The 27,788-nt window shown below is 44.8% G+C and overlaps 2 protein-coding genes and 1 long non-coding RNA gene across 6 annotated transcripts in view; 2 read left to right on the top strand and 1 right to left on the bottom strand.

Moving 5' to 3' along the window:
- Positions 1-1,005: 1,005 nt before the first annotated feature.
- LOC107401414 (prostatic spermine-binding protein-like) lies at positions 1,006-8,959 on the top strand. 2 transcript variants are annotated; one of them, XM_076577985.1, is made up of 4 exons: positions 1,006-1,148; positions 4,759-4,852; positions 4,962-5,067; positions 8,323-8,959. In XM_076577985.1, exons 2-4 carry the CDS (start codon positions 4,798-4,800, stop codon positions 8,795-8,797), a joined length of 636 nt encoding a protein of 211 aa, XP_076434100.1. In that variant the 5' UTR covers positions 1,006-1,148; positions 4,759-4,797; the 3' UTR covers positions 8,798-8,959. The 2 variants fall into 2 exon arrangements, with proteins under 2 accessions (XP_076434100.1, XP_076434099.1); XM_076577984.1 differs by having other exon boundaries at positions 1,048-1,263.
- Positions 8,960-15,350: 6,391 nt separating this feature from the next.
- LOC143274537 (uncharacterized) overlaps positions 15,351-27,788 on the top strand; it is a 32,968-nt gene continuing 20,530 nt past the window's right edge. Inside the window, exon 1 of the long non-coding RNA XR_013053176.1 lies at positions 15,351-22,378. This is a non-coding gene — a long non-coding RNA (uncharacterized LOC143274537). The remainder of the gene's footprint in view (positions 22,379-27,788) is intronic.
- Positions 16,544-27,788, bottom strand: part of LOC121831612 (prostatic spermine-binding protein-like) — a 32,931-nt gene continuing 21,686 nt past the window's right edge. The window contains exons 1-5 of one of the 3 annotated variants that reach the window (XM_076577981.1): positions 24,545-24,650; positions 21,466-21,523; positions 20,795-20,920; positions 20,580-20,685; positions 16,544-17,171 (exon numbers count right to left, since the gene is read on the bottom strand). In XM_076577981.1, coding sequence (XP_076434096.1) covers positions 16,745-17,171; positions 20,580-20,685; positions 20,795-20,849 — 588 coding nt within the window. In that variant the 5' untranslated portion in view covers positions 20,850-20,920; positions 21,466-21,523; positions 24,545-24,650 and the 3' untranslated portion in view covers positions 16,544-16,744. Of the gene's footprint in view, positions 17,172-20,579; positions 20,686-20,794; positions 20,921-21,465; positions 21,524-24,430; positions 24,504-24,544; positions 24,651-27,788 lie in introns of those variants that run through there. The other 2 variants (XM_076577980.1, XM_076577982.1) reach the window with 2 other exon arrangements.

Below are 27,788 nucleotides of genomic sequence, written 5' to 3'. Positions count from 1 at the left end.
CAGAAAGACAAATATGGTATGTACTCACGCATAGGAGGAAACTAGATGTGGAACAAGGATTGCAATCTTATTTAAAAATTATCTACTGATGATTTAGAACCTTTAAATGATATTTTAAAAGGAGATAATGATGCTAATTCGCCTAGACAATTAACTAAAAAAAAAAGACAGGTTCTTTCACAGGTTGAAAATGCTATTCAGTATCAACAAATACATTACATTGATTAGGATCAACCTGGACAAACATATATCCTGCCCACTAGACTTACTTCTACAGCAATATTATGACAAAACAGTCCTCCTTTATGGTTACATCTTTCTCTTTCATCAGTTAAAATGTTAAATTCATATTAAGAACATGTAACATGTCTAATACAAAAGAGTCAAATTAAATCTAAAAAATATTTTGGCAAAGAGCCTGAGATTATTAATATGCCATTCACTCAACAACAAATTGATTGGCTATTTCAAAATAATGATTCTTGAGCAATTGCTTTTGTTCAAGTTTTAGGTCAAATTGATAATCATTTTCCTGCTGGTAAATTATTACACTTTGCATGGATAATTCTTTAAATTTTCCTAAAATAATATAGAAATTCCAATAAAAGATGCTGGTTTGATTTTTACTAATGGCTCGTCTAATGGAAAATCAGCCTATGTAATCAATAAAAAAAGGATATACAATCTAGACTACTACTGCTTCAACTCAAATATTAAAAAAAGAGGAATTGTGGGAGCCAGTGACTCAGTTTCCAAGTTTGAATCTGAAGTCTGTTCTGAGTCAATAGTATTCAGGCTTGCTTGCTCCAGGGCTGTGAGAAAGTCCTGATTAGCCCATGGGAAGGAACACACTGTCTAGTTAGACACAGGCTGCTGCTGGCCTCAGGCTGCTGACATCCAGCTGGGAGGTACATCAAGATAGAAAATGAAATGGCCTGCTCCTTGACCCAAGGACAGGGTAGACAATGGTTGAATGCCTGTGCTATGCACTGTCCTACTTCTACCCTTCAAGTTTATATATAAGCTGGCTGTGAAATAAACTCAGGCACTGTCCGGCATTGACTGGCCATCCCCTTGACTCTGTTCTGTCTTCTTCATTGTCTCCACAATCCGCAGGCCTCCACACAGCTTCCTGGTCAACTCTGGAGGTGAGGAATTAGCTCTGAGCTCTCTCTTAATGCCTTCCATTTTGTCTCCCTTTCTTCAGAGACACAAGGCAATCAGAGGTTAAGAGCAGGGTGGAAATCCAGGACATCATCAGGGGTGAGTAGGGTTAAGGCTCCTGGGCTTCCTTAGCATGCCCTGGCTGTGCCCACCTCCTGTGGCTTATCTACTTAGCAGATTCACTAATCTTTCTCACCCATGTCTCTTGCTCTTCACTTTGGTCTGAGCTAACCCACTCAGGGTTGGAATGCCCAGGCTTGGGAAGGGCTGCAACCCCTCATCAGTGAGGCACACGGGGAGGGACTTCAGGATCAGAAGTGATCATAGAAGCTGGAAGGTCTCTCTTCCAGTTAAGTCTGGTGGCCTTAGGGCTTCTTGGTAGTGATAGAAACTGCTCATGCGAGCTGAGAGCTTTGCAGACCCCAGGCATGCAGACCCCTTCTTTGGACCTTTGCTCTGCTCCAGGAGGCCAACCAGTCTCTTGGGACAGGCCAGATTTTGACTGTCCTCATCAGTTTCCACCTCCAGGGCTCTGCCTTTCTCCTACAGCACCCTAAGGATTTTGGGTTACTATTGCCAAGTTTGGCAAATACAAGCACAGCCCCCAGGTTAATCAAACTGCAGACAAACAATGAACACTCTTGAAAGGTATCTTGGCATGTACAGTGTTTAGCATATCCTCATTCTTTAAAATCTGAATATTGGAGTATTGGGAGATAGTTCAGTGAGTAAACATGCTTGTTGGGCAGTGTACGGCCCCAAGTTTGGATTTCCGGCACCCACATAATTCTAGCCCAAATACAAAGCTTCAGGTTCAGTGACCCTGCCTCAAAAAACAAGGTTCGGGAGCTGGTGAAAAGGCCCCATGAGTAAGAGCACTTCCTCCACAACCCCGAGGACCTGAGTTGGGACACCCAGCACTCAGGTTAAAAAAATTCCTGAATGGCTATGAGTGTCTATACCCTCAGCATGGGACATGGTAGGCAAAGAGACAGACAGATATCAAGAGCCCTTTGGCCAGCCGGCCAGCCAAGGGGAACAACTGGAAGGCCAGTGAGAGACATGTCACCAGGCACTAAGGTAGACAGAGATAAAAGAAGAAACTCTGTGTCCTGTTCTGACTTCTGCATAGTGACATGCATATGTAGCATGCATGTGCTCCCACACATGCTCGAACTCGTGCATGCATACACACACTTCAGTAATGACAGAAGCATATTTTAATTTTGTGCTATGTCTACAGGATGTCACTATGTAACCCAGGCTAGCCTTCAGCCTGGATTGTTTCATCTCGGCCTCACAACTGCTGGAGATTACAGGCAGGCAACACCACACTCAGCTATAGTTATACTTTAAAATGAAATGTTTGGAGCCTGGTTTGTGGTGCCGTCCTGTAATCCCAGGAGGTTGGCACAGGAGGATCACAAATCCAGACCAATCTGGCTACAGAGTCACTTCAAGGTCAACTTGGACAACTTAGTGGAACTCTTGTCTCAAAATATAAAGTAAAAAGTGGGTTGAGCCTGGCATGGAGGCTCATGCCCATAATGTCAGCCCTCAGGAGGCTGAGGCAGGAAGGTTTCCACCATGAAGAAGTTCAAGGCCAATCTGTTTAATCTCAATCTGTGAGATCCTGTTTAAAAAACAAGTTAAGTAGGTACATAGATAGGTAGGTAGGTAGGTAGATAGAAAGATAAATAGATAGATAGATAGACTGAAAGACAGACTGAAAGACAATGAAAGACAGATTGAAAGACAGACAGGCAGACAAATAACATATGTCAGGGTCTATTCAACTCTCTGAACTTCAAAATAAGTAGTTCATGGCCTGGAATGGCTCTGCAGGTAAGGGTCTTGCTGCCAGGCTTGGCAGTCTGAGGTTGGTCCCTGAGCTTACCCAAGGGAAAGAGAGAACTGACTTAACAAACTGTTCTCTGACCTCTGCAGACATGCCATGGCACAAGGTACTCCCCATTCAATAAACAATGTGCAACAAGTAAAAAATTGGTAAATGCTTGGTTTATACTTCCACAAAAATATTATGCATTGGTTATCTAAAACTCAAATTGAATTGGATATCCTTTCTATATTTCCTTGGAGGCTGGCTGATTTGGGATGCATCTTAGCAAGTCAGAACAACAAACCTGGGGTTAAGAATAGTCTAGAAGACGTGGAGAGAGGACTTCTCCTCTTTGCTTAGTACAACAGCTGCCAGGGACCTCCAACTCCCACTGGACAACACCAGTAGAGTAGGTTCTGTCTTGCTGGTCACAGAGAATGTCCACTGAGGTCAAGGTCCATCTCTGGTCTATTTGCCTGAGCAGAGGGGTCTCAATGTGCCTGCTGCCTCCTCGGGGTGAAAGGGGAAGAGGCTCCAGATGGGAAACGGTGAGCTGGACAGACCCTGCAAAAGATTCAAGCTAGGATGAGTGCTAGGGTAGAGTTGGCCACCTCGATACAACTGTCCACCTGGACCAGACTTCCTGGGAACTAGAGGAAAGGCATGTGTCCCAGAGGGGTGGAGGCAGAAAGAATCTATGGGTCCCAAGGAGAGGCTGACACACCAGGGCTTAACCACTTGGTACCTGCTGTTCTTGGGTTATAAATGGGCATTGTAGTGAGGCCAGGCTCAGGGCTGCCTGGAGGACTGAGGGCTATGTTGAGAACTCTGTCTGCTCAGTTGGTGGGAGCTGCTATGAGCAGTGTCTGGAAGGGACATGCATGACACAGGTGTTTTAAGTGAAAACTCTGAAAAGATCTCAGGTATCAAGCCATAAAAGGAAGGGAGGTGGGACCTATGTGGCACATTCTGCCAGTACAGACCTGGACCCAATTTTCCATGGGAAGCCATGAGCAGGATGCATCTGATTTCCCCTCACACATGCTCAGGACTCTGCACATCTCATGTACTGGGGACAATCATATTTCTTGGCCTTAGGAACCTGCTTGGTCTGGATTTATAGAAATCAACAGTGTGACCACAATCTCCCTCTTTCAGTTCTGAGACCTCTGTGCCCTGGTGGGATTCAACAGAATTGCAGAGGACAGCATGGACTGTGAGGTTCATTTGTTCAAAAGCAGAGATGAGGAACACAAATAGAGTCCCAGGATGTCCCGGAAATATACACATATTCTTTCAGGAAACCTTGCCAAGGGTGGGACTGTGGAGGTCCCACAGGTACTATAGTTAAGTGGTGTCAGGGTATAAAGGAACCACCCAAGGGGCTCAGACCACACAGCACAGGTAAGGAAGGAGGTGGAGCAGGAGAGGCAAGAGGGGAAACAGAGGATGTGTTGAGCCAGATAGAGACTGAACCATGAGGGACAGATGGAGGGGTTTGCAATATGGGGTTTCTTTAGGAGTAGCTTTAGACTTTGTGGAGCCCAGTGTGATATGACATCATGGGATCTCTTGCTAAGAGCTGAGTTGGAATGGAAGCACTGTAACATTGGGGGGTTGCAGTGTGGGCATGTGGGTGAAACCATCCCAGGACCCTTCTGAAGCCTTCAGAGATGTGGAAAAAGAGGGTTCCCAAATGTTCCCTTGTCTCAGTCTGGTGTGTTGTAATCCCAAATCTGGTGTCTTTTCCTCAGAGCCTTTTTGAAGTCTTGTGCCCCAAACCCTCAGGAGCCATGCTGCTGTTGCTGACCTTGGCTCTCCTTGCTGGTGCCACCTGCAGAGCCCAGAGTGAGTACCTGAGCCTCCTTTGTGGCCTTCACCTCCTGTGTCCTCTCCTAGGCACAAGGGGCTATAGTGTGAGAGTGGCCCTGAGTGTTTTCTGTCTCACTTTCCCCAGATGTACTGGGCAATAATAGAGGCACCTATTTCTACATTGTTGATGAAGGGAAGGGGGAAATCAAGTCCATTCGGATCTTCTATACAGCAGCAAGACGCCTCAAGGGGTGAGTAGGTTTCATCCTCCTTGGCTTCCTGTAGTACTCCCCAGCTGTGCCTGCTCCTGTGGCTTGTCTAGAATGCTCACCTGAGCTAGCCCACTCAGATCTGGAATGCCCAGGCTCGGGTAGGACTAGACAATCCTCAGAGAGGCAGGTGGAGAGGTACCTCCGACTTTGTGATTCAGAGAGGATCATAGAGGCTGAAGGGTCCCTCCTCCACATAGTTCTGGTGTTCCTAGTGCTCCTTGGCAGTCACAGGAACTGCTTACATGGTCTGAGAAATGTCCCTGCCTTCACAGGACATGAAATGATGGGCGGTTCACTCTCTTATTCTTGACCTTTGCTCTGCTCTAGAAAGGCCAGCCATTCCATAGGGACAGGCCAGAGCTTGACTGTCCTCACCAGCTTCTGCCTCATGAGGTCTGCTGTGTTCCTAGAGTGCCTCAAATGCCTTGTGCTAATGATGCCAAGTTTGTTATGTCACAGTCCCCAAGATTAATAGAATTTCAGATGTATGGATGGAAGTTTCTCAGTTCTGCCCGGTCCTACAGGAGCTGTATTTATAATCATCATTCAGAGGCTTAATATTATTTACAAACTGCTTGGTCTATGGCTCAGGCTTATTGCTAGCTAGTTATTACATCTTAAATCAACCCGTTTCTGTTCATCTATGTATCGCAGTGAATCTCATGTCTTTACTGCATTCTGGTACTTCTTGCTCCCTTGGCGGCTTGGAGCATCTCCCCTCACTTTCTTCTCCCGGTATCTCAGCTTGCATTTCCTGCCTGGCTATAACCTGTCTTACCACAGGCCAAAGCAGTCTCTTTATTAACCAATGATAACGACACATATTCACAGCATACAGAATGACATCCCACAGCACAGATGATCAATGGATGTTCTTTTACTGTGTCTCCTGTGTAATACTGAGGTCATCTTAATCCTTTGAACTATCGAAGTTGGGAGACAGGGAGAAGGCTGAGCAGAAAAAATGTTTGCTGTTCAAGTACGAGGCCTGAAGTTTGGGTCCCCAGGACCTGTGTGAAAGCTGAGAACTGCAGCACAAGTCTGTAAACCTCAAGCTGTGGGAGCAGAGACAGGGAGATCCTGCTGACTTGGCTGGCCAGAGTCTTACCCAAAATGCAATTCCAGGGTCACTTGGAGACTCTGTCTAGGAAAAATACGGTGGCATACCTGGAAAAATGGCAGAGAAAGTAAGAAAGAACATTTGCTCTGCAAACACGAAGACCAGAGTTGGATCCCCAGGCTCCGTGTAAAAGGAAGGAGTAGCCTGGCAAGGTGGAGGGGACTGTGAGTTAAGCACTGGGGCAGCAACAGAAACATCTCAGGAGCTCTTGGGCAGCCAGTCTAGCTGCAACACTGAACGTGTGTTCAGTGAGAGACCTTGTCTCCAAGCAATAAGGCAGATAGCCAGAGAGAAAGATAGTCAGTGCCCTGCTAAGCCACTGCATGCTCAAAACATGCATCACAGACAGACAGACATACGCACACACACACCACCACCACCACCACACACCACACCGTCACCACACCACACACACCACCAGACCACACGTACAACCACAACCCACACACCACCACTACACACACCCCACCACAACCCACACACCACCACTTCACACACACCACCACCACAACGCACACACACACACAGACACACACACACACACACACACACACACACACACACACACACACACACACAGACAGTGATCAGGGAATATATCCAACACCTAACTTTGACCTCCACAACACAGGTAAACAGACATGTATACATGGCCTACACAAACAATTCAGAACAGACAACATGGTTATTCTTCCCCTACCACTTTTGTGGCATTGGAGGTTGAAATCAAGACATATCACTGTGTTTTGTCTTAGCCATTAATTTTATGAGACAGGGTTTCATTCAGATCCCAGGCTGGTTTTAAGCTTAGAATCCTCTATCCACATTCTCACAACTGCTGGAGAGTCTATGGCCATGCTTTTAATGCAATATTGGAGGCTGGCCTGGTGGTGCAATCTTGTAATCTCAGTTACCCAGGATCCTGATGCTAGACAATATCAAATGTGAGGCCAAATTGTGCTACAGAGCCCCTCAGGGTCAACCTGGACAACTTAGTAAAGCCTGTCTCATAATGGAAAGCAGACAGAGGTTTGGAGGCCAGCTAGGTGGATCAGGTCAATAATGTCATAACTCAGGAGGCTGAGGCAGGAGGATTTCCACCATGAAAGAAGTTCAAGGAAATCCTGGCCACAGAGTGTGATCCTGTTTCAAATCAAGAAAAAAGAAAGAAAGAATGGATAGGGGAAAGGTACTATAGCTTAGTGGCTTGCCTAGTACATGTGTGATCCTAGGTTCGGTCTCCAGGACCACTAAAGAAGTAAAAGCTGGCAAGATGGCTCTGGCAGATAAAGGTGCTTGCTGGCCAATCTGACCTGAGTTTGAACCATGGAACCCACACAGTGGAAGGAGAAAACAACATCCCAATGGTTCTCCTCTCACCTGCACGAAGGCCTTGGCACATGTGAGCCTGCATGGAGACACACACACACACACACACACACACACACACACACACACACACACACACGGACAGAATAAATAATAAATCAATGTCAGAAATAGGCAAATAAACCATGCAACACAAAATCTGCTTACAAAGGAAATTACTCATGATTTTCTGAATTTCTAGTTGAATTGGATATCCTTCCTGAGTGTTACCTGTGGTGTGATTTGGAATGTATTTTATATTGCAAGAGAAGGAACTTCACATTAGCAATAATTTAGAAAACTTCTTTGCTCTGTAGACAGCTCCTAGGGCTCTCCTGTTCCCTCCTGCCTAGGAGAGATGACCCTGTCCCTCTGGTCTCTGCCTATAAGGTCTGCTGACCTGAGCAGAGGGGTCTCATTGTGACTGCTGCCTCATTTGGGTCACACAGAGGAGGAGGCTCCAGATGGGAAACTGATTTGGGCAGACAATGCAAAGGATTCAGGCTCTGAATGATCTGTAGTAGTAGCTCTAGCCACCCAGGCACAGTAGCATGACCTGAGCCAGACCCTATGAAGACCAGTGAAAAGGAATGTGTCTGGAAGAGCCAGAAGGAGAAAGGACTCAGTCTGCCATATCAGAGCTGGGCACTTCTGGAGAATAAACTGTGAACCAGGAACCAGGACAGGGCACAGTTATGAGTAAGAACAAGAATACTTGAGGTTGTACTGACTTGATTTCTCTCCAGCATCCAGCTGCAGTTTCAAAATCAATGGAGTGATATCAAAGGAGGCCGATCAAGCCGTTTTGAAGAGTTTCTGATGAATGATGACGAGTATGTAATAAAGGTTCTTGGTAGTGTGGGACTCTGCATGAACTCTCTGACATTTATTACCAACAAGGGGACTGAGTTTTCCTTTGGTAAAAAAAAAGGACGTCCAATTGCAGAGAGTGGAGGTCCAGACAAACATCTACAGACTATCAATGGCGTATACTCAGACATGTGCCTCCAAGGGATAGGCTTTAAATGGACCGATAACAAACTGATGCGTCCTGGAGAACCAGTGCCCATCCCTGGCACTGCCAAAGGGAAGGAAGATAGCAAAGACAAAAAAAAGGATGAACAAAAACAAGAAGAAGAAGAAGATGATGATGATGATGATGATGATGATGTCGATGATGTTCATAACAATTTTGAGGAGTGGAAAGATGAGAAAAAGTAGTAGTGAGCTCAGATCTCAGTCCCATATCCCCACATCGTATGACCCCTTCTCAGCCAAGCTCACCCACCTGGAGGGACCAGTGTCCCAGGTGACCCTGGGCTGGAGGAGGCAAAGCCCAAAAGACCCTGTATCTCTGTGTCCAATAAACTTCGTGCATCCATATGCGCCTGAGTGGTCCTTGTCACCAGATGGGATGGTTTGAGGTCCTCCAGAGCCTCCTGTACCTCCCCACTTTTTGGACCTCCACCCTTGCACTGAGTCAGGGTTCACACAGAAAGACCCTAGGTCAACTCAGCAGGCCTGAGGGCCCAGAATGAGGCCAGCATCCAGCCACTGCCTGTCTCAAAGCACGTAGGGGCCTGCAGGAAGAGCTCAATGTGTGTTGACCAAGCTGGTGGGGCCTGGCTTTGCAGTGGTCCCCTGTAACTGTATTTGATCAGGTGCCACTGTCTCCTGTTCCTCTCCAGACCTCCCGATCTCCAGCCACCGCTTCCCTCCACTTGTCCTGTCCTGGGCACTATCCTCCCTCACAAAGCTAGGCTGCCTGTGTAAGTAGTAAGTTGTTACCACTGATTTTCATATGTGGTGCTCTCAGTGTTCATCAGTTTCAGACCAGCAGGAGGTACTGAGCCCCTCTCTCCCTAGCCCGGAGCAGGAGAGATCCAGGCTGTCTGCTATGTGACTGTACCCAGGGCCATTTAAGGGTCCATATCAGCCCCAAATTATTCATCAGATAAGGCTCTGTGTCCTAAACCAGTAGGACAGGGAATTGGGGATGGGCCAAGTCCTAGCCTATGGGAGAAGAGGACAGGAGTTTCCCAAGATTGGAGGACTTTAAGAACCGTTGTCCTTATAGGCAGGACAAAGGCCTTGTGGCTGGGTTGGTGTCCCAGTCTCCCCCATGAAAGACTTGCCTGACTACAGAAGATGACCTGTTCAGGTTCATATACCCCATTATTAGGAATCTTTGCTAGGGTCACCCTCATAGACTCCAGGGAGTTTCCATTATACTAGGTTTTCATATTCCATATTCCATAGACTCCCCCTCCCAATTCCAGTCATCTCTCTGTGTACTCTCTCCCTCCACCCCACCCCTGGCTTGACCCTCCTCTCTTCATCCCCACAAGCCCCCAGTCCACCTGCAAAGTCTATTCTATTTCCCCCTCCCAGGGAGATCCACGAGTCCCCCCTTGAGCCCTTATTGTAACTTAGCCTCTCTGTGTCTGTGGATTTTGCCATGGGTATCCTTTACTTTATAGCTAATATCTACTTATAATTGAGTGTATACCATGTTTTTCTTTCTGGTTCTGGGTTACTTCATTCAGGATGATTTTTTTCTAGTTCCATCCATATGCCTTCAAATTTCCTGATGTCTTTTTTTTTTTAAACTGCTGAGTACAACTCCATTGTGTAGTGTGCCACATTTTCTTTATCCATTCTTTGGTTGAGACACATCTAGGTTGTTTCCAATGTCTGGATGGTATTAATCAAGCCACAATGAACATAGCTGAGCAAGTGTCCTTGTGGTAGGATGGAGGGTCCTCTGGGTATATGCCCAGGAGTGGCAGAGCTGAGTCTTGAGGTAGATAGATTCCCAATTTTCTGAGAAACCACCTCATTGATTTCCACAGTGGCTGTGAAGATTGTACTCTTGCCAGCAATGACAAAGTATTCCCCTTGCTCCACATCCTCTCCAGCATGGGCAGTCACTTGTAATTTTGATTTTAGTGATTTTAACAGATATAAGATGGAATAACAAAGTAGTTTTTATCTGAATTTCTGTGATATCTTAGGATGCTGAACAATTCTTCAAGTGTTTTTCAGCCATTTATGAACCCCATGGAGGGAGAGGAAGGATTGTAGAAGCCAGAGGGTGTTAGGACACCAGGAGAACACAGTCCACAGAATCAACTAAGCAGGGCTTGTGGGAGCTCCCAGAGACTGAAGGGACAGTCACAGATCCTGTTTGGGTCTGAGCTAGGTACTCTTTATGTATGTTCTTCTTTAAATTAGTTTTTGTTTTTTGGTTTTTTGGTTTTTGCTTTTCAAGACCTGGAACTCACTCTGTAGCCCTGTAGCACAGGCTGGCCTCGAACTCACAGAGATTTGCCCTTCTTTGCCTCTTGAGTGCTGGGATTAAATGTGTGTGCCACCACCACCCAGCCTGCTTCTTGGTGTTTTTGTGGGACCCCTAACAGTGGGAGTGGGGCTGTCTCTGGCTCTTTTGCCTGCTCTTGGGACCCTTTTCCTCCTACTGGGTTGCCTTGTTCAGCCTTGATATGAGGGTTTGTTCCTAGTCTTGTTGTAAGTTGCTGTGCTGTATTCCATTGATATCCCTGGGAGGTCAGCTCTTTTCTGAAGGGAAACAGAGGAGTGATTCTGGGACAGAGGGGTGGTGGTAGGTGGTACAGAGGGGAGTGGAGAGAGGGGAAACTGCCAGGATGTAATGTAGCTGGTGTTTTCTCCTTTCCACCTGGGCCTGCATATGCTCAGACCCAAATAAACACACAGAGGCTTATATTAATTAAAACTGTTTGGCCATTGGCTCAGGCTAACTACTGACTAGCTCTTACACTTAAACTCAGCCCATTTCTGTTAATCTATATGTCACCACCTGTTTTGAGCCTTTACTTGTATACCATTACATGCTGCTCCCTGGACTGCATGTTGGCGTCTCCTGAATCAGCCTTCCTCTCCCAGAATTCTCCTTGTCTGCTTTTCTTGCCTATACTTCCTGTCTGGCTACTGGCCAATCAGCATTTTATTAAACCAGTTTACAAAAGCATTATCCCACAGCAATCTAATATATAAGAGAAGAAGGGTTTGAAAATTTGACAATATGTATATAGATGATCTTACTTCCTTAAACTGTACCATGTAGCTTGTTGGTAATGGTGCATGCCTTTAATCCTAGCACTCAGGATGCAGAGGCAGGTGTATTCTGTGAGTTTGAGGTCAGCCTGGTCTACAGAATGAGTTCCAGCACAACCAGACCTACACAGAGAAACCCTGTCTCAAGAAGAACTAAAAAAATAGAACCATTTATATAAATTGGAGCCAATGTTTGTTTACAGAAATGAAATAATTATAGTATAAATGAATTAAAAGTTCTTAGCACAAGATAGGTAAAATATGTTTTCAAAAAATAAAAATGAATTTTTTTTAATTTTTATTTTTATTTTTATTTTTTTTAAATTTTATTTATTTTATTTTACAATACCATTCAGTTCTACATATCAGCCACGGGTTCCCCTATTCTCCCCCCTCCCACACCCTCCCCTAACCCCCACCTCACCCCCCATTCCCACCTCCTCCAGGGCAAATCCTCCCCCGAGGACTGTGATCAACCTGGTAGACTAAGTCCAGGCAGGTCCAGTCCCTTCCTCCCAGACTGAGCCAAACGTCCCTGCATAAGCTCCAGGTTTCAAACAGCCAACTCATGCAATGAGCACAGGACTTGGTCCCACTGCCTAGTTGCCTCCCAAACTGAACAAGCCAATCAACTGTCTCACCTATTCAGAAGGCCTGATCCAGCTGGGGCCCCCTCAGCCTTTGGTTCATAGTTCATGTGTTTCCATTCATTTGGCTCTTTTTTTCAATAATTGAGTAAAACCGAAATTTATTAAAAGCCACAGTCATCCTAGGCACCTCCTTGCTATATATACAGCCTCCATGGTTCTATGGGTTGTGGTATGATTGTTTTTTATTTTATATCTAGAATCCACTTATGAGTGAGTACATACCATGACTGTCTTCCTGGGTTTGGGTTACCTCACTCAGGATGATTTTTTCTAGTTCCATCCATTTGCCTGCAAATTTCATGCTTTCATTGTTTTTCTCTCCTGAGTAGTACTCCATTGTGTATATGTACCACATTTTTTTCATCCATTCTTCCATTGACGGGCATCTAGGTTGTTTCCAGGTTCTGGATATTACAAATAGTGCTGCTATGAACATAGCTGAGCATGTATCTTTATGGTATGAATCAGCATTCCTTGGGTATATGACCAAGAGTGGGATGGCTGGGTCTTGAGGTAGTTCAATTCCTAATTTTCTGAGAAACCGCCATACTGATTTCCACAGTGGTTGTACAAGTTTACATTCCCACCAAAAGTGGAGGAGTGTTCCCTTTGCTCCACATCTTCTCCAACATTGACTGTCATTGGTGTTTTTGATTGTAGCCATTCTGACACGTGTAAGGTGGTACCTCAGAGTCGTTTTGATTTGCATTTCTCTGATGATTAAGGATGTTGAGCATTTCTTTAAATGTCTTTCAGCCATTTGTAGTTCTTGTTTTGTGAATTCTCTGTTTAGCTCTTTAGCCCATTTTTTAATTGGACTGTTCAGTATTTTGATGTCTAGTTTCTTGAGTTCTTTATATATTGTGGAGATCAATCCTCTGTCAGATGTGGGGTTGGTGAAGATCTTTTCCCATTCTGTTGGCTGTCTTTTTGTCTTATTGACTGTGTCTTTTGCCCTGCAAAAGCTTCTCAATTTTGAGAGGTCCCATTTATTAATTGTTGTGCTCAGGGTCTGTGCTGTTGGTATTTTATTTAGGAAATGGTCTCTGGTGCCAATGCTTTCAAGAGTGCTTTCAAGAGTGCTTCATTTCTGATTTTGTTAATTTGGATGCTTTCTCTTTGCCTTTTGGTTAATTTGGCTAGGAGTTTGTCTATCTTGTTTATTTTTTCAAAGAACCAACTCTTTGTTTCATGATTTTTTTGTATTGTTCTCTTGCTTTCTATTTCGTTGATTTCAGCCCTCAATTTGATTATTTCCTGGCATCTATTTCTCCTGGGTGAGTTTGTTTCTTTTTGTTCTAGAGCTTTCAGTTGTGCTGTTAATTCATTGGTATGGGATTGCTCCATCCTCTTTTTTTTTTAACAAGTTTAAAAAGAGAACTATTTATTAAAAAACATTTAAATGTATTTTTTTGAGTTGATCTTGTATCCTGCAATGTTGCTGAAGGTGTTAATAAGCTTTATCAGTTTCTGGGTGGAATCTTTGGTGTCACTCAAGTATACTATCATGTCATCTGCAAATAGGGAAAGCTTGACTTCTTTCTTTCCAATTTGTATCCCCTTAATCTCCTTATGTTGTCTTATTGCTCTGGCTAGAACTTCAAGTACTATATTGAATAAGTATGGGGAGAGTGGATAGCCTTGCCTCGTTCCTGATTTTAGTGGAATTGTTTTGAGTTTCTCTCCATTTAATTTGATGTTGGCTGTTGACTTGCTGTAATTTGCCTATATTATGTTTAGGTATGTTCCCTGTATTCCTGATTGCTCCAAGACTTTTATCATGAAGGGCTGTTGGATTTTGTCAAATGCCTTTTCTGCATCTAGTGAGATGATCATGTGGTTTTTTTCTTTGAGTTTGTTTATATGGTGTATTACATTGACGGTCTTTTGTATGTTGAACCACCCTTGCATCCCTGGGATGAAGCCTACTTGATCATGGTGGATAATTGTTCTGATGTGTTCTTGGAGTCTGTTTCCAGTATTTTATTGAGTATTTTTGCATCAATGTTCATGAGGGAGATCAACTCAAAAAAATCAGTAGCCCTCCTATATACAATGGACAAAGAAGCTTAGAAGGAAATCAGAGATACATCACCCTTTACAATAGCCACAAATGACACAAAATACCTTGGGGTAACACTAACCAAGCAAGTGAAGGACCTATATGACAAGAACTTTAAGTCCCTGAAAAAAGAAATTGAAGAAGATGTCAGAAAATGGAAAGATCTCCCATGCTCATGGATAGGCAGGACCAACATAGTAAAAGTGGCAATTTTACCAAAAGCAATCTACAGATTCAATGCAATCCCCATCAAAATACCAACACAATTCTTCACAGATCTGGAAAGAATAATACTCAACTTCATTTGGAAAAACATAGATTTAAGCAAGACATCTAGACAAAGAGATCAGGCTAAGGTAAGACACCAGGTGTGGTGTGGTCTTCAAAGGGAGAGTTGTCATTACATGTCTTGATTGCTCCATCTTCTTTATGTGTGCATTTAGAGCTATGAATTTTCCTCTTAGCACTGCTTTCATAGTGTCCCATAAGTTTGGGTATGTTGTACTTTCATTTTCATTGAATTCTAGGAAATTTTAATTTCTTTCTTTATTTCTTCCTTGACCCATTGATGTTTCAGCTGGGCATTATTCAGTTTCCATGAGTTTGTGGGTTTTCTATAATTTTTGTTGTTGTTGAGGTCTAACTTTAAGGCACGGTGGTCTGATAAGATACAGGAGGTTATTCCCATTTTTTTGTATCTGTTGAGATTTGTTTTGTGTCCAAGCATGTGGTCAATTTTTGAGAAGGTTCCATGGGGTGCTGAGAAGAAGATATATTCTTTTGTGTTAGGATGGAATGTTCTGTAGATATCTATTAAGTCCATTTGAGTCATAACATCTGCTAGGTCCTTTATTTCTTTGTTAAGTTTCAGACTGGTAGATCTGTCTTTTGGTGAGAGTGGTGTGTTAAAATCTCCCACTACTAATGTGTGGGTTTTGATGTGCATTTTAAACTTTAGTAGTGTCATGTAAAAAATAAAAATTAGTAAATATTTTTTAATTGCTAAACATAAACGTGTTTAAAAATTTTTGGAGGCAAAGTTCCTTAGCCAGGTTGTGAACTCTGATTCCTTCCTCAGTGTTCCAAGTAGCTTGGATTACAGGCCTGTCACACCTAGACCAGCTTATTTCATTTTAGATGCTGATCAAAATTCTAGTAGCCTGGAATTGTTGGACAAGTGTCAGGGAATACATTTAACTGAATGGAAAAAAAATTCCTTTTATTTGGACCACCCCCTTATGAAAACTTCCCTTGATATTAATGTCATATGATACACCTCGCAAAGACTGCCACATCTGTCACAGTTGCATGGGCATCTTCAAATTTACACTCATTGACTTAAGATCCCATTAACTTACCCTGGGAGGTATTATATCTAAATTGGGGTATCTAAGAGACTCATTTTTTTAAAATTCTGCAAAGTGTGTACCTGCCACTTTGCAGAGAGAGAGAGAGAGGAAGCCATGCGAATTGGCTGGAGACCTCCCCTGATCATGGTAGTAGTCTACCTAGCTGCTGACTAGCTCTGGTGTTGGTGAATTCCTCAGCTTGGCTTGATAAAAGTTACTTTCTTTGCTAAGCAGGCTTACAATTCTTCCTTGTAGACCAACTAGGGCTATGTGAGACCCCGTCTCATTCATTCATTCATTCATTCATTCATTCATTCATGAATACTAAAGAAGTAAATGCAAGCTGAGTATATGGCTCAGTCCTATAGTACTTGCCTAGCATCCATGAGGCCCTAGATTTAATCCCCAACTGCTTATGGGATGCATTTCAGGCAGCCTGTCTTCGTGAGGGAGGATAGTGCCCAGGACAGGACAAGGTAAGGGAAGAGGTGGCTGGAGATTGGGAGGTCTGGAGAGGAACAGGAGACAATGACATCTGCTCAAATACAGTTACAGGGGACCACTGCAAAGCCAGGCCCCACCAGCTTGGTCAACACACATTGAGCTCTTCCTGCAGGCCCCGAGGTGCTTTGAGACAGGCAGTGGCTGGATGCTGGCCTCATTCTGGGGCCCTCAGGCCTGCTGAGTTGACCTAGGGTCTTTCTGTGTGAACCCTGACTCAGTGCAAGGGTGCAGGTCCAAAAAGTGGGGAGGTACAGGAGGATCTGGGGGACCTCAAACCATCCCATCTGGTGACAAGTACCACTCAGGCTCATATGGATGCACGAAGTTTATTGGACACAGAGATACAGGGTCTTTGGGGCTTTGCCTCCTCCAACAGTCACCTAGTACACTGGTTCCTCCAGGTGGGTGAGCTTGGCTGAGAGGAGGTCATACGATGTGGGGATGCAGGACTGAGATCTGAGCTCACTACTACTCTTCCTTATCTTTCTTCTGCTCATCATAGTCATCATCTTCATTTTTTCTTTCTCTTTGTTTTTTCTTTGTGTTCATCTTTGTCTTCATCTTTATCTTTGTCTTTATCTTTGCTATCTTCCTTCTCTTTGTCAGTGTCAGGAATGGTCATTGGTTCTCTTGGAGGCTTCGTTGTGTTATAGGTCCATTTGAAGCCTATCCCTTGGAGGCAGATGTGTGAGTATACGCCACTGACAGTCTGTAGATGCTGGTCTGGACCTCCACTCTCTTCAAATGGACGTCCCTTATTTTTACCAAAGGAAAACTCAATCCCCTTGTTGGTAATGAAGGTCAAGGAGTCCAGACAGTGTCCCACAGTGCCAAGAACCTTTATTACATGCTCACCATCATTCAGTAGAAACTCTTCATAATATTTTGAACGTATTCCATGGACATCACTCCAGTGATTTTGAAACTGCAGCTGGATGCTGGAGAGAAATCAAGTCAATGCAACCTCAGGAATGCCTGTTCTTTCTCAAAACTGTGCCCTATCCTGGATCCTGGTTTACAGTTCAGTCTCCAGAAGTGCCCAGCTCTGATATGGCAGCCTGAGTCCTTCCTCCTTCTGCCTCTTCCACACACATCCCTTCTCACTGGTCCTCATAGGTTCTGGCTCAGATCATGCATCTGTGCCTGGGTGGCTAGGTCTACCACTGCAGCCAATTCTGAGCCTGAATCCTTTGCAGGGTCTGCCCAACTCACATTTCCCATCCAGAGCCTCCTCCTCTGTCTGACTCAAATGAGGCAGCAGCCACAATGAGTCCCCTCTGCTCAGGTCAGCAGACCTTACAGGCAGAGACCAGGGAGACAGGGTCATCTCTCCTAGTGTTGTCAGGAGGAACAGGAGAGCCCTGGGAGATGTTCTACCAAGCAAAGAAGTCTTCTACACTATTGCTAATGCCAACTTCCTTCTCTTGCAAGAAGATGCATACCAAATCATACCACAGGTAAAACGCAGGAAGGATATCAGCTTTAACTAGAATTTTAGATAATCATGAGTAATTTCCAGTATAAGCCCCTTTTGTGTTGAATGGTTGATTTGCTTCTTTTTGACATTAATTTATTACTTATTGTGTGTGTGCCTGCATGTGTCTTTGTGTGTGTGTGTGTGTGTGTGTGTGTGTGTGTGTGTGTGTGTGTGTGTGTATCCATGCATCTCACATGTGCCAAGTTCGTTGGAGGTAAGAGGACAACCATTGGGATTTGGTTTCTCCTTCCACTGTGTCGGTTGCAAGGGTCAACTCAGGTTAGTTTGGTCAACAAGAGACATCTTGCCAGTCTTCTTTTCTTTTCTTTTCTTTTTTTTTTTTTTTTTTTCGAGACAGGGTTTCTCTGTGTAGCTTTGCGCCTTTCCTGGAGCTCACTTGGTAGCCCAGGCTGGTCTCGAACTCACAGAGATCCGCCTGGCTCTGCCTCCCGAGTGCTGGGATTAAAGGCGTGCGCCACCAACGCCCAGCATCAGTCTTATTTTCTTTTACATTTTTTTTTTGTTTTTTGTTTTATTTTGTGTTTGTTGTTTGTTTTTTTTTTTTTTTGGTTTTTTTAAGACAGGGTTTCTCTGTGTAGTTTTGGTGCCTGTCGTGGATCTCCATCCCTATCCCAGGCTGGCAGAATCAAACCCACAAAGGTTCACTTGTCTCTTCCTCCCAAGTGCCGGGATTAAAGGCACGTGCCAACACCGTCCAGCCAGGCTTTACTTCTTTAGTGGTACTGGAGACCAAACGTAGGTCACACCTGTACTAGGCAAGCCACTAAGCTATAGTACCATTTCCCCACCCATTCTTTCTTTCTTTTTACTTTATTTGAGACAGGATCTCACTCTGTGGCCAGGATTTCCATGAACTTTTTCATGGTGGAAATCCTCTTGCCTCAGCCTCCTGAGATGTGACATTATTGACATGAGTCACCATGCTGGCCTCCAACCCTCCCTTTGCATTCTTTTCTGTGACAGGGTTTAAAAGTTGTCCAGGTTGACCCTAAGGTGCCCTGTAGCACAATTTGGCCTCACATTTGATATTCTCTAGCATCAGGATCCTGGGAAGCTGAGATTACAGGATTGCACCACCAGGCCATCCTCCAATATTGCATTAAAAGCATGACCATAGACTCTCCAGCAGTTGTGAGGATGAGGAAGAAGGACTCTAGGCTTAACAAAAGCCTGGGATCCATAGGGACACACCGTCTCAAAAAATTGATGTCTATAGACAAAACACAGTGGTATGTCTTGATTTCAACCAATTGCACAAAAGTGGTAGGGGAAGTATAACCATGTTGTCAGTTCTGAATTGTGTTGTGAGGGGTGGTGGTGGTGGTGGTGGTGGTGTGTGTGTGTCTGTCTGTTTGTCTTTCTGTCTGTCTGTGATGCTAGAGCACAGCACTTGCTCTCTTTCTCTCTAGCTATCTGCCTTATTACTTCGAGACAAACTCTCTCACTGAACACAAGTTCAGTGTTGCAGCTAGACTGGCTGCCCAAGAGCTCCTGACATGTTCCTGTTGCTGCCCCAGTGCTTAACTCACAGTCCCCTCCATCTTGCCAGGCTACTCCTTCCTTTTACACTGGTCCTGGGAATCCAAACTCAGGTCTTCGTGTTTGCACAGCAGATGTTCTTTCTTACTTTCTCTGCCATTTTTCCAGGTATGAAAGCTTATTATTCCTAGGCAGAGTCTCCAAGTGACCCTGACATGGTCACTTAGCTTTTTGGGTAAGACTCTGGCCAGCCAAGTCAGCAGGATCTCCCTGTCTCTGCTCCCACAGCTTGAGGTTTACAGACTTGTGCTGCAGTTCTCAGGTTTCACACAGGTCCTGGGGACCCAAACTTCAGGCCTCGTACTTGAAGAGCAAACATTTTTTCTGCTCAGCCTTCTCCCTGTCTAACAACTTCGAATGTTTAAATGATGGAGACGACCTCAATATTACACAGGAGACACAGTAAAAGAACATCCATTGATCATGTGTGCTGTGGGATGTCTTTCTGTATGCTGTGTATATGTGTTGCTACCATTGGTTAATAAAGAGACTGCTTTGGCCTGTGGTAAGACAGGTTATAGCCAAGCAGGAAATCCAAGCTGAGATACAGGGAGAAGAAAGTGAGGGGAGATGCTCCAAGCCGCCAAGGGAGCAAGAAGTACCAGAATGCAGTAAAGTAACGAGATTCACTGCGATACTTAGATGAACAGAAATAGATTGATTTAAGATTTAATAGCTATCTAGCAATAAACCTTAGCCATAGACCAAACAGTTTGTAATTAATATTAAACCTCTGAATGATGATTATAATTACAGCTCCTGTAGGACCGGGCAGAACTGAGAAACTTCCATCCACACATCTGAAATTCTATTAACCTTGGGGACTGTGCTTGCATTTAACTAGCTTGGCATCAGTAGCACAAGGCATTTGAGGCACTCTAGGAGCACAGCAGACCTCATGAGGAAGAAGCTGGTGAGGACAGTCAAGCTCTGGCCTGTCCCTAGGGAATGGCTGGCCTTTTTATAGCAGAGCAAAGGTCCAGAATAAGAGAGTGAACCACTCATCATTTCATGTCCTGTGAAGGCAGGGACGTTTCTCAGACCATGTAAGCAGTTCCTGTGACTGCCAAGGAGCACTAGGAACACCAGAACTATGTGGAGGAGGGACCCTTCAGCCTCTATGGTGCTTTCTGAATCACAAAGTCGGAGGTACCTCTCCACCTGCCTCCCTGAGGATTGTCTAGTCCTACCCGAACCTGGGCATTCCAGCTCTGAGTGGGCTAGCTCAGGTGAGGGTTCTAGACAAGCCACAGGAGCAGGCACAGCTGGGGAGTACTACAGGAAGCCAAAGAGGCAGAACCCTACTCACCCCTTGAGGCGTCTTGCTGCTGTATAGAAGATCCGGATGGACTTGATTTCCCCCTTCCCTTCATCAACAATGTAGAAATAGGTGCCGATATTATTGGCCAGTACATCTGGGGAAAGTGAGGCAAAAAACACTCAGGGCCACTCTCTCACTCGAGCCCCTTATGCATAGGACAGGACATAGGAGGTGAAGGCCACAAAGGAGGCTCAGGTACTCACTCTGGGCTCTGCAGGTGGCACCAGCAAGGAGAGCCAAGGTCAGCAACAGCAGCATGGCTCCTGAGGGTTTGGTGCACAAGTCTGGTGCTTAGAACCACAGGGAGATGACAAGACTTCAAAAAGGCTCTGAGGAAAAGACGCCAGATTTGGGATTACAATACCCCAGACTGAGACAAGGGAACATTTGGGAACCCTCTTTTTCCACAGTCTCTGAAGGCTTCAGAAGGGCCCTGGGATGGTTTCACCCACATGCCCACACTGCAACCCCCCCACCCCCAATGTCACAGTGCTTCCATTCCAACTCAGCTCTTAGCAAGAGATCCCATGATGTCATATCACACTGGGCTCCCTAAAGTCTAAAGCTACTCCTGGAGAAACCCCATATTGCAAACACCTCCATCTGTCCCTCATCGTTCAGTCTCTATCTGGCTCAACACATCCTCTGTTTTCCCTCTGGCTTCTCCTGCTCCACCTCCTTCCTTGCCTGTGCTGTGTGGTCTGGGCCCCTTGGGTGGTTCCTTTATACCCTGACACCACTTAACTATAGTACCTGTGGGACCTCCACAGTCCTGCCCTTGGCAGGGTTTCCTGCAAGAATTTGGTATATATCCAGGACATCCTGGGACTCTATTTGTGTTCCTCATCTCTGCTTTTGAACAAATGAACCTCACAGTTCATGCTGTCCTCTGCAATCCTGTTGAATCCCACCAGGCCACAGAAGTTTCAGAACTGAAAGAGGAAGAATGTGGTCACACTGTTGATTTCTACAAATCCAGACCAAGCAGGTTCCTACAGCCAAGAAATATGATTGTCCCCAGTACATGAGATTTGCAGAGTCCTGAGCATGTGTGAGGGGAAATCAGATGCATCCTGCTCATGGCTTCCCATGGAAAATTGGGTCCAGGTCTGTACTGGCAGAATGTGCCACATAGGTCCCACCTCCCTTCCTTTTATGGCTTGACACCTGAGATCTTTTCACAGTTTTCACTTAAAACACCTGTGCCATGCATGTCCCTTCCAGACACTGCTTATAGCAGCTCCCACCAACTGAGCAGACAGAGTTCTCAACATAGCCCTCAGTCCTCCAGGCAGCCCTGAGGCTGGCCTCACTACAATGCCCATTTTATAACCCAAGAAAAGGAGGTACCAAGTGGTTTAGCACTGGTGTGTCAACCTCTCCTTGGGACCCACAGATTCTTTCTGCCTCCACCCCTCTGGGACACATGCCTCATCCTCTAGTTCCCAGGATGTCTGGTCCAGGTGGACAGTTGTATCAGGTGGCCAACTCTACCCTAGCACTCATCCTTTCTTGAATCTTTTGCAGGGTCTTTCCAGATCACCGTTTCCCATCTGGACCCTCTTCCCCTTTCACTCCAAGGAGGCAGCAGCCACATTCAGACCCCTCTGCTCAGGCAAATTGACCAGAGATGGACCTTGACCTCAGTGGGCGTTTTCTGGGACCAGCAAGACAGAACCTACTCTACTGGTGTTGTCCAGTGGGAGTTGGAGGTCCCTGGCAGCTGTTGTACTAAGCAAAGAGGAGAAGTCCCCTCTCCATGTCTTCTAGACTATTCTTAACCCCAGGTTTGTTGTTCTGACTTGCTAAGTTGCATCCCAAATCGGCCAGCCTCCAAGGAAATGTAGAAGGATAGCCAATTCAATTTGAGTTTTAGATAACCAATGCATAATATTTTTGTGGAAGTATAACCCAAGCATTTACCTATTTATTTACTTGTTGCACATTGTTTATTGAATGGGGAGTACCTTGTGCCATGGCATGCCTGCATAGGTCAGAGAACATTTTGTTGAAGTCATTTCTCTCTTTCCTTGGGTAAGCTCAGGGACCAACCTCAGACTGCCAAGCCTGGCAGCAAGACCCTTACCTGCAGAGCCATCCCAGGCCATCAACTACTTATTTTGAAGTTCTGAGAGTTGAATAGAGCCGGTTATTTGTCTGTCTGTCTGTCTGTCTGTCTGTCTTTCAATCTGTCTTTCATTGTCTTTCAGTCTGTCTTTCAGTCTATCTCTCTGTCTGTCTGTCTATCTATCTACCAACTTAACTACCTATATCTTTCTGTTTGTTTTTAAACAGGATCTCACAGATTGAGATTAAACAGATTGGCAATGAACTTCTTCATGGTGGAAACCTTCCTGCCTCAGCCTCCTGAGGGCTGACATAATGGGCATGAGCCTCCATGCCAGGCTAAACCCACTTTTTACTTTATATTTTGAGACAAGAGTTCCACTAAGTTGTCCAAGTTGACCTTGAAGTGACTCTGTAGCCAGAAGGTCTGGATTTGTGATCCTCCTGTGCCAACCTCCTGGGATTACAGGACTGCACCACACATCAGGCTCCAAACATTTCATTTTAAAGTATAACTATAGCTGAGTGTGGTGTTGCCTGCCTGTAATCTCCAGCAGTTGTGAGGCCGAGATGGAACAATCCAGGCTGAAGGCTAGCCTGGGTTACATAGTGAGATCCTGTAGACATAGCACAAAATTAAAATATGCTTCTGTTGTCATTACTGAAGTGTGTGTATGCATGCATGTTTTTGAGCATGTGTGGGAGCACCTGCATGCTACATATGCATGTCACTATGCAGAGGTCAGAGCAGGACACAGAGTTTCTTCTTTTATCTCTGTCTACCTTAGTGCCTGGTGACATGTCTCTCACTGGCCTTCCAGTTTTTCCCCTGGGCTGGCTGCCTGGCCAAAGGGCTCTTGATATCTATCTGTCTCTTTGACTACCATGTCCCATGCTGAGGGTATAGACACTCATATCCATTCTGGAATTTTTTTAACCTGAATGCTGGGTGTCCCAACTCAGGTCCTCGGGGTTGTGGAGGAAGTGCTCTTACTCGTGGGGCCTTCTCACCAGCTCTCCAACCTTGTTTTTTGAGGTAGGATCACTGAACCTGAAGCTTTGTATTTGGGTAGAATTATGTGGGTGCCAGAAATCCAAACTTGGGGCCTTATACTGCCCAACAAGCATGTTTACTCACTGAACTATCTCCTCAGTACCACAATATTCAGATTTTAAAGAATAAGGATATGCTAAACACTGTACATGCCAAGAAACCTTTCAAGAGTGTTCATTGTTTGTCTGCAATTTGATTACCCTGGGGGCTGTGCTTGTATTTGCCAAACTTGGCAATAGTTACTCCAAATCCCATGATTCTTAGGGTGCCTTAGAAGAAAGGCAGAGCCCTAGAGGTGGACACTGATGAGGACAGTCAAAATCTTGCCTGTCCCAAGAGACTGGTTGGCCTCCTGGAGCAGAGCAAAGGTCCAGAGAAGGGGTCTGCATGCCTGGGGTCTGCAAAGCTCTCAGCTCACATGAGCAGTTTCTGTCACTACCAAGAAGTCCTAAGGCCACCAGACTTAACTGGAAGAGAGACCTTCCAGCTTCTATGATCACTTCTGATCCCGAAGTCCCTCCCCATGTCCCTCACTGATGAGGGGTTGCAGCCCTTCCCAAGCCTGGGCATTCCAACCCTGAGTGGGTTAGCTCAGACCAAAGTGAAGAGCAAGAGATATGGGTGAGGAACATCAGTGAATCTGCTAAGTAGATAAGCCACAGGAGGTGGGCACAGCCAGGGCATACTAAGACAGCCCAGGAGCCTTAACCCTCCTCACCCCTGATGATGTCCTGGATTTCCACCCTGCTCGAATCTCTGATTGCCTTGTGTCTCTGAAGAATGGGAGACAAAATGGAAGGCATTGAGAGAGAGCTCAAAGCTAATTCCTTACCTCCAGAGTTGACCAGGTAGCTGTGTGGAGGCCTGCGGATAGTGGAGACAATGAAAAAGTTAGAACAAGAGTGGAAAGGACGGCCAGTCAATGCCGGACAGTGCCTGAGTGTATTTCACAGGCAGCTTATATACAAACTTGATGGGTGGAAGTAGAACAATGCATAGCACAGGCATTCAACCATGTCGACCCTGTCCTTCGGTCAAGGAGCAGGCCATTTCATTTTCTATCTTGATATACCTCCCAGGTGGATGTCAGCAACCTGAGGCCAGCAGCAGCCTGTTTCTAACTAGATAGTGTATTCCTTCCCATGGGCTAATCAGGACTTTCTCACAGCCCTGGAGCAAGCACGCCTGAACACTATTGACTCAGAATAGACTTCAGAATCAAACTGGGAAACTGAGTCACTGTGGGCTCCCACAATTCCTATTTTTTTAATATTTGAGTTGAAGCAGTAGTAGTCTAGATTGTATATCCTTTTTTTTTTATTGAGTACATAGGCTGATTTTCCATTACATGAGCCACTAGTAAAAATCAAAGCAGCCCCTTGTGTTTGGGGCATAAATCTTCAGAATTGAAACTTCATCTTGGTGGATCTTTCCTGTGATGAGTATGTAATGTCCTTCTTGATCTCTTTTGATTGATTTTAGTTTGAAGTCTATTTTGTTGGATATCAGGATGGCTACCCCTGCTTGTTTCTTAAGACCAATTGATTGGAAAGTCTTTTCCCAGCCTTTTATTCTTAGGTAGTATCTGTCTTTGAATTTGAGATGTGTTTCTTGTATGCAGCAGAAAGATGGGTCCTGCTTTCGTATCCATTCTGTAAGTCTATGTCTTTTTATAGGTGAATTAAGTCCGTTGATATTAAGGGATATTAATGACCAGTGATTCTTCATCCCTGTTATTTTTGGTGGTAGTGTGTGTGTACTTCTCTTCTTTGGGGTTTACTGTTGTGGCTTTATCTATTGCCTGTGTTTTCGAGTGTGTATCTGACTTCCCTCGGTTGGAATTTTCCTTCTAGTGCTTTCTGTAGGGCTGGGTTTGTGGATAGGTATTGTTTAAATCTGGCTTTGTCTTTGAATGTCTTGTTCCTTCAGTCTATGATGATTGAAAGTTTTGTTGGGTATATTAGTCTGGGCTGACATCCATGGTCTCTTAGTGTCTGCATTACATCTGTCCAGGTCCTTCTGGTTTTCAAAGTCTCCATTGAGAAATCGGGTGTTATTTTGATGGGTTTACCTTTATAGGTCACTTGGCCTTTTTCCTTGGTTGCTCTTAATATTCTTTCTTTATTCTGTACATTTAGTTGTTTAATTATTATATGTCGAGGGGACTTTTTTTGGGGGTCTAGTCTGTTTGGTGTTCTATAGGCTTCTTGTATCTTCATAGGCATTTCCTTCTTTAAGTTGGGAAAGTTTTCTTCTATAATTTTGTTGAGTATATTTTCTGTGCCTTTGAGTTGGTATTCTTCACCTTCTTCTATCCCTATAATTCGTAGGTTTGGTCTTTTCATGGTGTCCCAAATTTCTTGGACATTTTGGTTCATGACTTTGTTGGCTTTAGTGTTTCCTTCGACTGATGAAACTATTTCTTCTACTGTATCTTCAATGCCAGAAATCCTCTTTTCCATCTCTTGCATTCTGTTGGTTATACTTGCATCTGAAGTTCCCGATCTTTTACTCACGTTTTCTATTTCCAGCATTCCCTCTGTTTGTGTCTTCTTCACTTTTTCAATTTCCCTTTTCAGTTCTTGGACTGTTTCCTTTGTTTGTTTCATTGCTTTTTCATGATTTTCTTTCAGTGCTTTATTGTTTTCTTCCAGTACTTTATTGTTTTCTTGCAGGACTTTATTGTTTTCTTGCAGGACTTTATTGTTTTCTTGCAGGGCTTTATTGTTTTCTTCTAATTTGTTTGCCCTTTCCTCTAGTTGTTTGCAGCGTTCTTCCAATTTTCTTGTCTTTTCCTCTATACAAGCCTCTACCTTCTTCATGATGTTACTCATAAGGCTACTTTCTTCTGCTTCTTCCAATTTTTGATGTTCAGGTCTAGATGTTGGAGGCGGGCTAGGTTCTGGTGATGCTGTATTGCTCTTCATTTTGTTGTATGTACTTCTGCCTTGACGTCTGCCCATCTCCTTGTGGTTCCTTCTTGGTCTTATCAGTGTACTTGTTTCAGAAAGAGCTGACAGATTCAGGAAGTCTCTGTCTCTTGTCCAAAAGGGAGTTCTCTTGTCCAACTCTGGACCCGGATACTCACCTCTGGTCCAGAAGGGAAGTCGGGGGCAGGATGGGAGCTGGGGGCCGGTCTCTAAGTCTCAGGAAGTGGCTGGGGTCTCGGGCAGATGGGCGTGGGGGCAGGGCACGGGGATTGCAGGGGCTGCCGCGGGGCTTGGAGAAGGGGATCCCTCCCAGTGGGGCTAGAAGGGGACCCGCCCGGTGGCCAGAACCTGTGGCCAAGTTGGGCAGGTCTTCCCGGAGTGGCTAGTGCCCAGGGATGGGGTCCTGATTGGACCCGGATACTCACCTCTGGTCCAGAAGGGAAGTCGGGGGCTCATTTCTATTTTTTAAAAACATATTTTACCTATCTTGTGCTAAGAACTTTTATTTCATTTGTACTATAATTATTTCATTTCTGTAAACAAACATTGGCTCCAATTTATATAAATGGTCCCTTTTTTTAGTTCTTTCTGAGACAGGGTTTCTCTGTGTAGGTCTGGTTGTGCTAGAAGTCATTCTGTAGACCAGGCTGACCTCAAACTCACAGAATACACCTGCCTCTGCCTCCTGAGTGCTAGGATTAAAGGCATGCACCATTACCAACAAGCTACATGGTACAGTTTAAGGAAGTAAGAACAACTATATACATATTGTCAAACTTTCAAAACATTCTTCTCTTATATATTAGATTGCTGTGGGATAATGCTTTTGTACACTGATTTAATAAAATGCTGATTGTCCAGTAGCCAGACAGGAAGTATAGGGAAGAAAAGCAGACAAGGAGAATTCTGGGAAGAGGAAGGCTGATTCAGGAGACGCCAACATGCAGTCCAGGGAGCAGCATGTAATGGTATACAAGTAAAGGCTCCAAACAGGTGGTGACATATAGATTAACAGAAATGGGCTGAGTTTAAGTGTAAGAGCTAGTCAGTAGTTAGCCTGAGCCAATGGCCAAACAGTTTTAATTAATATAAGCCTCTGTGTGTTTATTTGGGTCTGAGCGAATGCAGGCCCAGGTGGAAAGGAGA

The sequence above is a fragment of the Peromyscus maniculatus genome, chromosome 8 (genome assembly GCF_049852395.1).
Source record: "Peromyscus maniculatus bairdii isolate BWxNUB_F1_BW_parent chromosome 8, HU_Pman_BW_mat_3.1, whole genome shotgun sequence".
NCBI classification, from domain to species: domain Eukaryota; kingdom Metazoa; phylum Chordata; class Mammalia; order Rodentia; family Cricetidae; genus Peromyscus; species Peromyscus maniculatus.
The sequence above is the reverse complement of the archived record's forward strand: the minus strand, read 5'-3'. Positions and strand labels throughout refer to the sequence as shown.